The sequence below is a fragment of the Canis aureus genome, chromosome 32 (genome assembly GCF_053574225.1).
Source record: "Canis aureus isolate CA01 chromosome 32, VMU_Caureus_v.1.0, whole genome shotgun sequence".
Taxonomy (NCBI): Eukaryota; Metazoa; Chordata; class Mammalia; order Carnivora; family Canidae; genus Canis; species Canis aureus.
Genome location: NC_135642.1, coordinates 25575010 through 25589617, shown reverse-complemented (window position 1 = coordinate 25589617; position 14608 = coordinate 25575010). Strand labels below are relative to the sequence as shown.

Sequence of the window (14608 nt, the reverse complement as noted above, 5' to 3'; positions counted from 1 at the left end):
TCTATATTTACACAGACAAAAACAGTCCAACTGTTTTTTCTATGCTAAAACCCATGGGACACTTGTTTCACAAAAGGGTAGAGGTGGGCAAGCCTTTCAAAAGAGCAATAGCTTTTTCATTTTTCTTTGCCTAACCTTCCACTGCTGTCTTAGTTTTAAATGCCAAATGTCTATCTTCCGGGAAAATATATAAGCTTAGGTAATTTTATTTGCTCATGAGAGCATTTTACCTTTTCCAATTAACATTATGTACCACACAGCTTTTTACTGAGAACGTCTCATAAAAAAGAGTCTAGATGCTCTAATTTAGATATGTCCATGGTATGATATTATTTAACAGCCTTACATGACTCAGAATCTGTAAATAACTTTAATAGCTACCCTTCTAGACACTTGTAATCATATAAAGTAAATGGACCATTTTTCTGTGTCACTGACATTACTCTGTACTTGATTTTTAGCATAAGTTTTTTTGGACCCTGTCTTAACTTCAGATTTAAATCCCTTCTTTTCCCACCTTAGGGCCACTTGAATCCCATCGTCATACCTCAGTCTCTACAGCAAATGTAAAGTTATATAGGAGGGAATTAAGGATATATATTATTCTACAATCTAGTTCCCAGCCTCATTTTGCTATTATCACATAAAGTCGTTGTCTACCCTATCTTAAGTCTGAATTTTCTTTTCTTTTCTTTGCACTTGGAGCTTAAACTCATGAACTCAGGATCAAGACCTGAGCTATGATCAAGACTCAGATGTTTAACCGACTGAGCCACCCAGGTGCCCCCTGAATTTTCTTTTTGTTCTTTTGGCTTAAGTGCCAGATTTTGTAGCTTGCCTAATATTCTAGTCCTTTTAAGATTAAGGAACTGCTTTGCTTTTGCTTTTCCTTTTGCAACCAGACTAATTCTACTTCTGAACCCCAGGTTTGTTTGTAGAAGTCTGGTATCTGCTAACAGACTAACCTAGTCTGCCAGTCTATATTTTTGCTTGTTTGTGTATGTTCTGTGGTTGGATTCTATCTGCCTGTCTGGATGTCCTTTAACTTCATGTTGGACTTTTTGATGCTGATTATTGACCACGTTCTCCCAACACAGTATACAATTCTATTTGCCAAATTGAATTTCATTCTAATCCTTAGGTTTGGGTCAATGCCCTGGCACGAACTGTGAAGGGTTAGCCTACCACAGTTTCATGGATATGGGGGAGAAGACTCATGAGTCAGAGACAAAGGACTATTATCAAGGCAGAGCAAGCGCTGTGAACTTCATGTTGGTTCTCTTTGCCTCTCAAGTCCTACAAGCCAATACAAAGGCAGGCCCAGGTTTGAGCCATAGCTGAGGACACCATACTTAAAGAATATAATTTTTTATAAATTTACTTTTACTTATTTTAGAGAGAAAGAGTGTGTGTGGTGTGTGTGTGTGTGTACAAGTTGGGGCGGGGGAGGGTGGGGGGAGTAGAGCAGAAGGGAGAGACAAGGAGACTCTGTGGCATAGGAGCCAGACACAGGGCTCCATCCCAGGACCCCAAGATCATGACCTGAGCTGAAATCAAGAGTCAGGCGCTTAACAGACTGAGCTATCCAGGTGCCCCAAGGAACACAATTTTTTATAAGAAGATTGTAACCAAACATGTCCAACTTTTGCCCCCCAAGGAGATACTATCCTTTTTTAATACCGAACAGCAAATAATCTGTTCTTTGTCTCAGAGGAAGACACTATCTCTATTTTCCAAGGCTGTGTGCTATATAAACATCTTTGAAAAGATTGTCCCAATTAAAAGCTGTTGATGCATCTGACATAAGACATTCATAAACAGAAGATTCCCATGGAGAATCGTCTCCCAACAGTCCTTTGCACCTGCCTGCTTTCAGGACAGAGCTGCCAAATTTGCCTTGCTCTGCTACATTTTAAAAACTGTTTCTGGAGATAAAGCAACTTTCTTATACTGCTACCTTTTGCCTGACTTAAGGAAGTTTAGAATCCATATTCTAAGGTAATTTCTTTGAGGTAATTATCATTTTGTTCAGTTGCTTGTTTGTATGCATTTTATATTATAGCCCATAATATTCTGTTGTGACACAGTACCTATTATGGCCTAACGTGTCATTTTGTTTAGTATGTAGTTTCCTCTTCCTGTTTCCTTCGTGATTGCTAAGTCGTACTGCTTGATGTACCCTCACTAAGGCATGCTGATACTCAGCTTTAGAAGCTCTCAAGAGACCCAAGAATGTTTTCTGTTTTGAACAATGAGATGCTGAAAGAGACAAGGACTTTTAAAGTCCTTTCAGGGGAAGGTGGCTGTTCCAGTTCTTACTGCCCACACAACAGAGCTCTTCTGTCTTCTGTTGGAATGTGTTGTTCCCACCCCTAGTGCTGTGTCTAAGCCCTACTACTTCTGATTTCTCCTAGCTTTCCTCTGCCCTTTTCTTTACTTCGTCCTACAGCTCTTCTTTCCTATTGGTCCTGCCCCTGGCTGCTTCTCCCACACTCAACTCTTGTATAAAATGGTTGGCCCTTTTGGCCATTGCAAATCAGAATGTTTCTTTCTTTATAAAGGCATACCAGTCAGTTATCATTAAAATGACAGAATGTCTGCAATTGTCCATTTCTCTTTGTTCTCACTGTATGTACCATATAATAAGCACTCAGTATGTGTTGAATTAATGAGTACCTTTGCATAATTCTTTTCCCTGACACTGCCTTTTTTTTTTTTTTTTTTTTTTGGAACATTAAGGGAGACTTCATGGTTATTAGCTTCTCTATTTAAATTTGATGTTCAGCAGTTACTGCACTTTAGTTACAGGTTTAATTTTATTTCCCTTTCCTTTTGAAATTTGGCTATTTCCAAGTTTAACATCATTCTGAAAGCCATAAAGCAAAACTTTGGATGTTTGTAGTGGCATTGTAATGGCATTACATTAAAAGAATGTAATGTTCATTTGGATTTATGTTTTAATATGTATATGTAAACATTAAAATATTTTAATGCTTCACATTTCTTGCTATTATGCCTTCTACAATGGTTCTTTTAATAGTGCTCATTGTAAACTCTTTTTCCCTTAGAACCTGGGAGAATTTTTCTGACATAACTGTTCTATTATAAAACTATATACTTACATTAAGGATGAAAAATAGAACTGTTCTTCATTTAATTTTTAATTATTAGTTTAGTTTTATTTTTTTAGAGTTGGGAGGGGCAGAGAGGAGAGAGAATCTGAAGCAGGCTCCCAGTGCAGAGCCTGATGGGCTTGGTTCCACAACCCTGAGATCATGACCTGAGCCAAAATCAAGAGTCACATGCTTGGAGCACCTGGGTGGCTCAGTTGGTTAAGCATCTGCCTTCAACTCAGGTCATGAGCCCAGGGTGCTGGGATCAAATCATGCGTTTAGCTCCCTGCTCAGTGGGGATCCTGCTTCTCCTTCTCCCTCTACCTCTCCCCATTGCTTGTGCTGTCTCTCATTCTCTCTCTCTCTCTCAAATAAATAAACAAAATCTTGAAAGAGTCAGATGCCTAACTGAGCCACCCAGGTGCCTCCAATATGGAACTGTTCTTCAAATGTGTATGTTATATAAGATTTCTAAAGACATATAGACCCAATGGAATAGATGGTCCAGAAATAGGCTTCCCTTCTATGATCAAATGATTTTCAACAGTTTTTCAATGTAGAAAGGATAGCCTTTTTAACACATAGTGGTGAGAAACTGGACCCTTACTTATTAACACCTTACATAAAAATTAACTCAATTGTTCAAAGACCTAGACATAAGAGCTAAAACTATAAAATTCTTAGAATCAAGGACAGAGTACATTATAACATTGGATTTGGCAGTATTTCTTGGATGTGACATCAAAAGCACTGGAGTGCCTGGGTGGCTCAGTCGGTTAAGCATCTAACTTGATTTTGGCTCAGGTCATGGTCTCAGAGTCTTGAGACCAAGCCTTGAGTGTGGCTATGCACTCAGCAGGGAGTCTGCTTGAGATTTTCTCTCTCCTTTTGCCCTTCCCTTTTCTGCTCACTTGCACTCTCTCTCTTTCTCTCTTTAAAATGACATCGTTTTTTAGTTTTGTTGACTGTTTCTTTTGCTGCAGAAGCTTTGTATCTTGAGTAAGTCCCAGTAATTCATTTTTGCTTTTGTTTCCCTTGCCTTCATAGATGTATCTTGCAAGAATTTGCTGTGGCCAAGTTCAAAAAGGGTGTTGCCTGTGTACTCTAGGATTTTGATGGATTCTTGTCTCACATTTAGATCTTTCATCCATTTTGAGTTTATCTTTGTGTATGGTGTAAGAGAATGGTCTAGTTTCATTCTTCTGCATGTGGCTGTTCAATTTTCCCAGCACCATTTTGAAGAGGCTGTCTTTTTTCCAGTGGATAGTCTTTCCTGCTTTGTTGAATATTAGTTGACCATAGAGTTGAGGGGCCATTTCTGGGTTTTCTATTCTGTTCCATTGATCTATGTGTCTCTTTTTGTGCCAGTACCACGCTGTCTTGATAATCACAGCTTTGTAGTACAACCTGAAATCTGGCATTGTGATGCCCCCAACTCTGGTTTTCTTTTTTAATATTCCCTTGGCTATTCGGGGTCTTTTCTGATTCCATACAAATCTTAAGATTATTTGTTCCAACTCTCTGAAGAAAGTCCATGGTATTTTGATAGGGATTGCATTAAATGTGTAAATTGCCCTGGGTAGCATTGACATTTTCACAATATTAATTCTTCCAGTCCATGAGCATGGAATATTTTTCCATCTCTTTGTGTCTTCCTCAATTTCTTTCAGAAGTGTTCTGTAATTATTAGGGTATAGATCCTTGACCTCTTTGGTTAGGTTTATTCCTAGGTATCTTATGGTTTTGGGTGGAATTGTAAATGGGATTGACTCCTTAATTTCTCTTTCTTCAGTCTCATTGTTAGTGTATAGAAATGCCACTGATTTCTGGGCATTGATTTTGTATCCTACCACACTGCCGAATTACTGAATGACTTCTAGCAATCTTGGGGTGGAGTCTTTTGGGTTTTCTATGTACAGTATCATGTCATCTGCAAAGAGGGAGAGTTTGACTTTTTCTTTGCCAGTTTGAATGCCTTTTATTTCTTTTTGTTGCCTGATTGCTGAGGCTAGGACTTTTAGTACTATGTTGAATAATAATGCTGAGAGTGGACATCCTTGTCGTGTTCCTGATCTTAGGTGAAGGGCTCACAGTGTTTCCCCATCGAGAATGATATTTGCTGTGGGCTTTTCGTAGATGGCTTTTAAGATGCTGAGGAATGTTCCCTCTATCCCTACACTCTGAAGAGTGGAAGGAGCCTCGGTGTCCATCAAAAGATGAATAGATACAGAAGATGTGGTATATGTATACAATGGAATATTACTCAGCCATTAGAAATGACAAATACCCACCATTTGCTTCAACATGGATAGAACTGGGGGATATTATGCTGAGTGAAATAAGTCAATTGGAGAAAGACAAACATTATTTGGTCTCATTCATTTGGGGAATATAAAAAATAGTGAAAGAGAATAAAGGGGAAAGGAGAGAAAATTAGTGAAAATATCTGTGAGGATGACAGAACATGAGAGACTCCTAACTCTGGGAAACGAACAAAGGGTAGTAGAAAGGGAGGTGGGTGGGGGTTTGGGGTGACTGGGTGATGGGCACTGAGGGGGGCACTTGACAGGATGAGCACTGGATGATATGCTATATATTGGCAAATTGAACTCCAATAACTAATAAATAAATAAATAAATAAATAAATAAATAAATAAATAAATAAATAAGAACTCCCCCCAAAAAAAGAATCTGATGAGACTGTTGACCCCTCCATTTCATATTTTTAGCCATTTGTGAAACAATTTAATTATCTCCAGAAGATGTATTAAATTAAATACAAAGATAGATATACTAACAAAATAAATAAATAAAATCTTTTTTTTTAAAAAAACACAGGCAACAAAAGTAAAATAGGTTAATTGAAATGCACCAAAATTAAAAGCTTGAAAGACATGCATGAAGGACACTATTAACAGAGTGAAAAGACAACCCATAGAATGGAGAAAATATTTGCAAATCATGTACTGATAAAAGGTTAAAATCCAGACTACATATAAAGAACTGCAGGACCCCTGGATGGTGCAGTTGGTATAGTTTCCCACTGTTGGTGTTTTTGGTTCAGGTCTGAGCTCAGGGTCGTGAGATCAAGCCCTGTTGAGTGCAGAGTCCTCATGAGTTTCTGTCTCCCTCTCTTTCTGCCTCTCTCCCCCCAACCCTGCTAAAGCACATAAAAAGATGCTGAATATCACTAATTATTTAGAAAATGCAAATCAAAATCACAATGGGATACTACTTTACATACATTACAATGACTATGATGAAAAAAAAAACAGAAATAACAAGTGTTGGTGAGGATGTGGAGAAATTAGAACCCTTGAACATTGTTGGTAGGAATGTAAGATGGTACACAGTATGGAGTCTCCTCAAAAAGATTAAAAATAGAATTACCATATGACCCAGCAATCCCATTTCAGAGCATATATACAAAAGAATTGAAAATAGGGACACAAACAGATATTTGTAACCCCATGTTCATGGTAGCATTATTCACAATAGCCAGGAGGTGGAAGTAACTCAAGTGCCTGTTGATGGATGTTTTGGTAAACAAAATGTGGTATAACCATACAATAGATTATTATTCAGTCTTTAAAAGAAACTCTTGTTATATGCTACAACATGGATGAACCTTGAAGACATTATGCTAAGTGAAATAAGCCAGTTACAAAAGGAAAAATAACTGTATGATTCCACTTATATGAGGTACCTAGAGCAGTGAGATTCAGAACAGAAAATAGAATGGTGGTTGTCAAAGATAGGAGGAAAGGGACTTCATGTTTAAGGGTACAAAGTTTCAGTTTCAGAAGATGAAAAAGTTCTAGAGATGGACTTGGTGATTGATAGTTGCACAACAATTTACATATACTTAATGCCACTAAACTGTACATTTTAAAATGGTTAAAAATGGTAAATTTTATGTTACATATATTTTATCACAATTAAAACAAAAGGCTTGTAGTAGACACTATAGGTTATCTAGCCAAAATGTATGTCTCCCTTTATCCTTACTGGCTGAGACCCTTTTTCATTTAGGTATGTAGACCTTATCCGTGTGACTTAGGATGGGGACCCTATTCAAGTCCCAGGATAAATTCTGATTGACTTCAACGAATTAGGGTTGTTTTCATTACACTGCTGGTGGGTTTGCTTGTTTGTGTTGTTGTTTTGTTTTTAGCTAGATGTACAAAAATATGTATTAAAATGTTGTTTATAAAAGCAAAGAATTGGGAAACAAAAACTCTGTCCATCAGTAAGAGGAGACTGGTTTCAGAAATCTTGGCTCAGATCCGAGACTACTTTGTAAAAAAAACAAGAAACAAAACACTGTAAGACAAGTGTATCTCCATATATCTTAATATGAAAAGATGATCATATTGTTGAATTTTCTTAGATGCTCCAAAACAGCAATATATAGTACTAAGGAGTAAAAGTAAGGAGAGAAAGACAAGGGTGGGGGGAGAAAGATTGAGGAAAAGAAGGAGAGACTGGTGGTTTTAGTAAGGCAAAATATTTTTTTAAGGGTAGGTACTTTTGGTCAGTGAGATGGGAAAGGAGGTGAGCCAGGAGATTTCTGGGAAAGGTTTTCTTGCTCTTACAGAGCATATGCCAGAAGATACTGTCCCATTTTCTTCTAATGAATATTGTCCTTGAATGTTGCACCTGAAACTATGCAGCCACCTTACATGCATAAGGAAAACCAGCCTTACAATGAAGTAGCTGCTGAGTACAGTAGAATGGAGAAATGGAAGGAACCTTAGGCCTTAGGATAACATCCTCAAGCGGCTGATTTCAGTGGGCATGTAGCCTTTCCCTCTGGACTTTTTAAATGTGAGATAATTTATTTACTTACTTGTTTAAGCCAGTTTGTTGGGATTCTGTTAACTTTCATTCAGAAATATCCTGGCTGGTATGAGGCATTTCAGAAACGTAAACTGTTACCAGAGAATTAGCTTTTCCAGTGTGTGCAAGTTATTTTAAACTTGAGTCAGGCTTAGGTTAGATGTCACAGTGGTGTCATCTTCCCTTTTACTAATGATTTACTGGGTGCTTTTACTTTTGATGGTATCATGTTCTAGAACTGTACAGTATGCAGTACAAGCAACTGGAAATGAATGCAAAGTGTTATATGGTACTTTTATTTTTGGTATTTTCTATTTTCCTTATATTTATGCATTTTTCAGAATTCCAAGAATTTTCATAAAAAACACTTTACATTTTAACTAAATATTTTAATTAGATACATCTATTTGAAGAGAATTTTGGAAGATTTGATCTATTAGATGGTTTTGTTTGCAAGTAACCAAAAAAAAAAAAAAATACAAATTTAAACTGGCTCCACGTTAAAAGGAATTTATTGGTTTATATAACTAAAAAGTTAAAGGTTTGTTGCATTTTAAGTAAAGCTTGATCCAGCAGCTTAACTATAACACTAAGGACTCCGTTTCTGTCTGCCTTTTTTATTCTTTTCATAATTCCAGCTTAATTATGGTGTTTCCATGGTGTTAAACATGGTCACCAACAGTTTTGGGCTCTGTGCTTTCTTCATTTGTATCTAGCAAGAGGAATTTTCCTAATTTTTCATTCTCCAACTTTGGAAACAAAGTCATAGGTTTCATTCTGAATAGATCAAGTTAGGTCACAAAACTCTCCCAAGCCAATCATTACGGTCAAGAGGATGGAAATATGCCTATTGGTTTAAACTACAGATGATTACCCTTGGAGTTGGGGTCGAGGTCAGTCCCTTTCAGATTACATGCTGATGTACGTGGAGGAAAGGTGGAGTCAGTGCAGTCTATGAAGTCCATTACACAGAGGATAAAAAGGGAGGTATGCCATCTCCTCTGCCTAATATCATTAGATATTATTTCTGTGTTTGTATTTCAATGTTATGTTGTTTTCCTTTTCTCTTTTTGTCTCATTAGCAAATTGTTTGCAACAGAAAACTACTTGGCAGCTATTAATGCATACAACTTAGCCATAAGACTAAATAACAAGATTCCACTGTTATATTTGAATCGTGCTGCTTGCCACCTAAAACTAAAAAACCTACACAAGGCCATTGAAGATTCTTCTAAGGTATAGATATATATTTATTTATATATCGTGCTTTAAAATTGTTACTCTCTTATTTATTGGTTTAAATGATGCCCTTAATCTTTTTTCTTTTAAATTTATGTAATTGAGGGATCCCTGGGTGGCGCAGCGGTTTGGCGCCTGCCTTTGGCCCAGGGAACGATCCTGGAGACCCGGGATCGAATCCCACGTCGGGCTCCTGGTGCATGGAGCCTGCTTCTCCCTCTGCCTGTGTCTCTGCACCTCTCTCTCTCTCTCTGTGACTATCATAAATAAATAAAAATTAAAAAAAATAAATTTATGTAATTGAATAAATTTATGTAATTGTTATGGGTTTTTTTTTGTTTTTTTGTTTTTTTTTTTTACTGGAAGAAAGATTTTTTTTTTGAATAGGCAAGGAGCTGGTGTTTTTTGTTTTTTGTTTTTTGGTGTTTTGTTTGTTTGTTTGTTTGTTTTTTTTGAGACTTCAAGGTACTATATTGCCTCAGTGTATCAGGTGAAGTTCACAAGGAAATTAGTAAATGCTTGTCAGTTTGTGCTTACCCTTTATTTTAGTAAAGCTTTGCAGACTTAATGCAAGGTTGAAGAAGGAAAACTTGGTGTTTTCATGCTATCACTACCACCTACACAATAGAAGAATAGCGCTATAATAATTTCCCAGTGTTCAGAATAACCTATTATATCCTAATTTCATTATTAATATCATGTCATTATCTTAAACATCTAGTTTTTTTCTTTTTTTTTTCCCATGTCAGAGTAACCTGTTTTAAGGGAAAATCACGTGCCAAATCTCTTATGTGGCTCCTTGAGTTTGAAAATATGAAGGATATAACCACATCCTCATACTTTGATCTCATTAAGCTATTGAAAGATCTGACAATATTTTTATGATCCAGTTTTCCCTTTACTATCACAATTTTGTGCACAAATATTTATCGAATAAATGAATAAACTGGATCACCCAATTTGAATATAAAGACCTCCAATATTCTTTAATCATTTCTGTTAATAAAGGTAAAGCTGTAGAGGTTTCACAGTTATACCAAATCATCACTTTGGGAGAAAGGGTATGAATATTGTATCAGAACAACTGAGGAATTCTTTAAATTGTTCAACATAAATAGAAGTATTTGATAAATTTCTATGCTAGTTAGTTTCAAACTTTCAGTGGGTGAGGCTAGAGGCTTGTTTTAAAGTTAAGATTTTATCATGTTTTTGCTCAAGTTTGAATTAGTAAATTGTCTTTATTTTATTTTGTAAGGCACTAGAATTATTGACACCACCTGTTCCAGACAATGCTAATGGAAGAATGAAGGCATATATACGACGTGGGACAGCATTCTGTCAACTAGAATTGTACATAGAAGGTAAGAAATTGATAGAAATGTTTTTAGTTCCAATTTATATTCCAAAAAGAAGTATTATTGGGATTATTTAAGATAATAACTTTTTAGAACTCTACTGTTTTATATTTTTAGCACTTAATATATTCTTTGCAATTTATCTGACAAAATTAAAAATGATTTTGAAATATTTAAAAAATTATTGTTGTAGAAGGGAGTTAAAACAAGATGTGAACAAGTTTAGATTTAGGAAAATGCTGTAGTATCCAGACAACTTTTCTATGGAAAGATGTGTGATAAAGGTTATAAATGAGTCACTTAGGAGATAGTAGAAATTTAAAATGAACTGCTTTAGTCATATAGACAGACACACATATGAGCTCAGAAACAACTGATCTACCACATTGTATGATAATTTGCTTATATTTGTGAGACTGTACCAAGTTTGGTTTCAGCCTCATTGTTTATAGAAGCCATTTATTTTTTAATTGTTTTTCATTTTTAATGTATTTAGGGACCATTTTCAGTTATTCATGTTGCTCCAAAGGCAAAATTTTGTGGTAGTCGGCATTTTATCTTTGATGTTCTTCCCATTCCTCCTTACCCAGAGGGCCAGTCAACTTTCTTTTATTCAAGGCCTAAAGGCATACTCCTTTATGATGCCTTTCCAAGGAATGGTCTAGTCTAAAAGGTTTTATTATTTCTGACTTTTTTTTAAAGATTTTATTTATTTATTTACCCATTAATTCATTCATTCATTCATGAAAGACACAGAGAGAGAGGCAGAGACAGGCAGAGAGAGAAGCAGGCTCCATGCAGGGAGCCCACTGTGGGACTCGATCCGATCCCAGGACTCTGGAATCACCCCCTGAGGCAAAGGCAGACGCTCAACCGCTGAGGCACCCAGGGTCCCTCTGACTTTGTTTTTAAACTTGTTTCTTTTTTTCTTTTTTCTTTTAATTTTTTAAAATATTTTATTTATTTATTAGAGAGAGAGAGAGAGAGAGAGAGGGAGGGAGAAGCAGGCTCCATGCAGGAAGCCTGACATGGGACTTGATCCCAGGTCTCCAGGATCACGCCTGGGCTGAAGGCAGTGCTAAACCGCTAAGCCACCGGGGCTGCCCTTAAACTTGTTTCTGACATTTTTAGGAGGTTTTTCTAACCAAAGTATCCAAATTAGATTTATGTTCCCATCCATTTCTTTTAAGTCTCTTATCCAGTTTCACGAAGTTAAAAATTATCAAGACAGGAATAAAACATTTTAAAGCATTCTTTAGAAATTATAGCATCATAGACTTTTTGAGCTAAAAGTACTCTTCATTTTAAAGATGAGAAAATGGAGGCTTGGAGAAGTTAAGTGATTTTCTTCAAGTGTTTTGGCAAATCAGTAGCACTTGGTACTCAAGTTTCCTTATTCTCAAAGAAATTTTCTCATTGCTTATCTTGGTAAAGCTTTAGACTCATTTATGTGTATTTAACAAATAGTCCACAATGCTTTCCTTTTAAACCAATTTTCCTCAAAGGAATTCTGCAGATGTATCTATAAAAAAATCACAAACTGTAGTCTATGAATTATATAAAGTATGGATTGAGTCTACCAAAATGATTTTTTTAAGTCTGGAATTTCCAAATAAGATGCCATTTATTACTTTTTCAATGAGGTAATAAAAATGTCCTTTATATATGTGAGTTTTATTGAGTCTGTTTATGCTTTCATGAGTTTATACTCTTAGTTTATTTGTACTTGAATTTAAAATAAATGCTTTTGGGATGCTTTGAGGGCTCAGTCCAAAGAGTGTGCAACTCATGATCTTGGGATCATGAATTTGAGCCCCACATTGGGTGTAGAGATTACTTAAATACATTTAAAAATATTTTTTCAAAAACCCCAGAATTGGGATGCCTGGGGGCTCAGCAGTTGAGCATCTGCCTTCAGCCTAGAGTGTGATCTTGGAGCCCCATGATTGAGTCCCACATCGAGCTCCCTGCATGGAGCCTGCTTCTCCTGTGTCTCATGCCCCTCTCTCTCTTTGTCTCTCATGAAAAAATAAATAAAATCTTAAAAAAAAACAAAACAGAATTGCTTCTTACTAAATCCTGAGTGTAATGAGTGTAAGTATTCCTGAAATCACTGAAAAATTTATGCAATCTTTTGGAAATACTACATAGAGACACATATGCGAAAATGAGAATCTGATTTAAAACTTGATACTTGTCCTGAACCATGTTCTTAGTGGTTATTTTTATTAAAAAATATCCTCCATATAACACAAGTATTTATAAGATATTAATTTTATCGACCATCATTACTATTTAAATATAGGCCTACAGGATTATGAAGCTGCCCTTAAGATTGATCCATCCAACAAAATTGTACAAAATGATGCTGAGAAGATTCGGAAAATAATTCAAGGAACAGAAGTAAAATCTTAATGACTGCTGAAGCAACTAGGTACTGTACTAGATATTGTTTTAAGTTTTTCAAAAATAACTGGAGGCATTAGAAATCTTTGTAAATATTATGGCTGATTGTACAGAATCACTTTCTTTTTCATTCTCTAGTTCTGTAGAGGACAAAATATTATAAATCTACAAAAAATTAAATATTTGATTTGAATGGTTTCTGTATAAGTAAATCAAATTAAGAATGATTTAATTCTTTGTTCTTCAATACATAGATTAATTACATACACATTTTGTTGTTGTTACTGAATTCAGCTTGCCCTTATAACTAACAAAATATTTCTTGATGTGACAAGTATGGGGACATTACTGATTCATTTTTGACAAGGTAAAATTTGAAAATGAAGGACCATGTTTATAACTTTTTAAATTAAATATACTACTTAATTGAATGGTTTACCTTAGTATAATCAGTACTGATGTTCACTTAGAATTCAATGCACAAAACCTTTATTTCTCCATCTTCTGTTGTGGGAGGGTAGACCAGTTCAATCTAGCAACACAACTCTTTAGGAAACCTTATTTTTTAACTATATGTAGTGTTCCCCAAAACATTGATCATATTTCATACTATCTGGTGAAGGTAAGTTTTCTAATGAGATGTTTTCTAGTACCTTCAAGTACAACAGGAAAAAGAAAAAGACAGCAAAGGGTGAAATTAGCACAGAATATTATGATACTGGAATTGGATCGTACCACTGTGATGATGCAAACATTAAGCAAAAATAGTACAGCTTCCCTTTTGTATATAGCAGTTATCAAAATTGTATTTACAGGATTTTTAGAAAAACAAGACAACTTTTAGGAATAAGTTTTTATAATATTTGACAGATGAATGACATCTGATATCATTCAAATGGACCATAAAACAGCTTCATTCTTCCTTTTTTTTCCCCAACACAATACTTTTTTGAATATGTTTGGGTATCCTAGTTCAGCAACCTTGAGAGTTTTACTTTTATAAAGCAACTTTAGACAATTTACATAGCAGCCTTTTCCAGTTAATAGAACTTCTAATAAGGCAGGATTGCTTTCTCTTATAATCAACATTGGTTTGTTTTTTTTTATTTTTAAAAATAAACGTTACCAAAGTAAAGATGGGTCTCCATGTGTGTCAAATACCAGTTTGATATTCAAAATGTTAACCAACCTAGTGGTTCTTCAGGCTCTTCTTATTATCATCCTCCACCCATCTCCCCCTCCCCCCACCAAAAGACTGGGCCCAATAGCTGTCTTAGGGGCAAAAGATCTATCCTTGGAGGAATAGAAGGGCTAATCTTAACTAATTATTAATATTTTTGATCCTGTTCTCTAAGTAAAATCTTGGACTTTATTTATCGCAATAGATGAGTTTGTATTCACAAAATACTTGACCTCTTTTAAGCAATCTCCTTTAGTCTGCAAGGGACTTTTGTCTTAGATTGAAGTAGTGACAGAGTTAAAATTCAACACTCCCCATCTCCTTTAGTGCCAATTATTATTAAGGCCTATGAATAAAAGATAAGTAAAAATTCTTATGGTAGTCCTTTAGTTTTTTTTTCATAATGTCAATCATTTGATTGAAATTAATTTTAAGATACCAAGTGGATATTAAGCTAAATGTAGCGGTTACAGAAA

The 14608-nt window shown here is 35.5% G+C and overlaps 1 protein-coding gene across 3 annotated transcripts in view; it reads left to right on the top strand.

The window, feature by feature from the left end:
• Positions 1-14608, top strand: part of DNAAF4 (dynein axonemal assembly factor 4) — a 95270-nt gene that overhangs the window by 42335 nt on the left and 38327 nt on the right. For 2 of the 3 annotated variants that reach the window (XR_013370312.1, XM_077881180.1), the window contains exons 7-9: positions 9035-9188; positions 10447-10552; positions 12852-12980. Coding sequence is in view for 2 of the 3 variants with exons in the window: in XM_077881180.1 (XP_077737306.1) it covers positions 9035-9188; positions 10447-10552; positions 12852-12961 (370 nt within the window). In the remaining variant the exon portion in view is untranslated. Of the gene's footprint in view, positions 1-9034; positions 9189-10446; positions 10553-12851; positions 12981-14608 lie in introns of those variants that run through there. The other variant, XM_077881181.1, reaches the window with a different exon arrangement.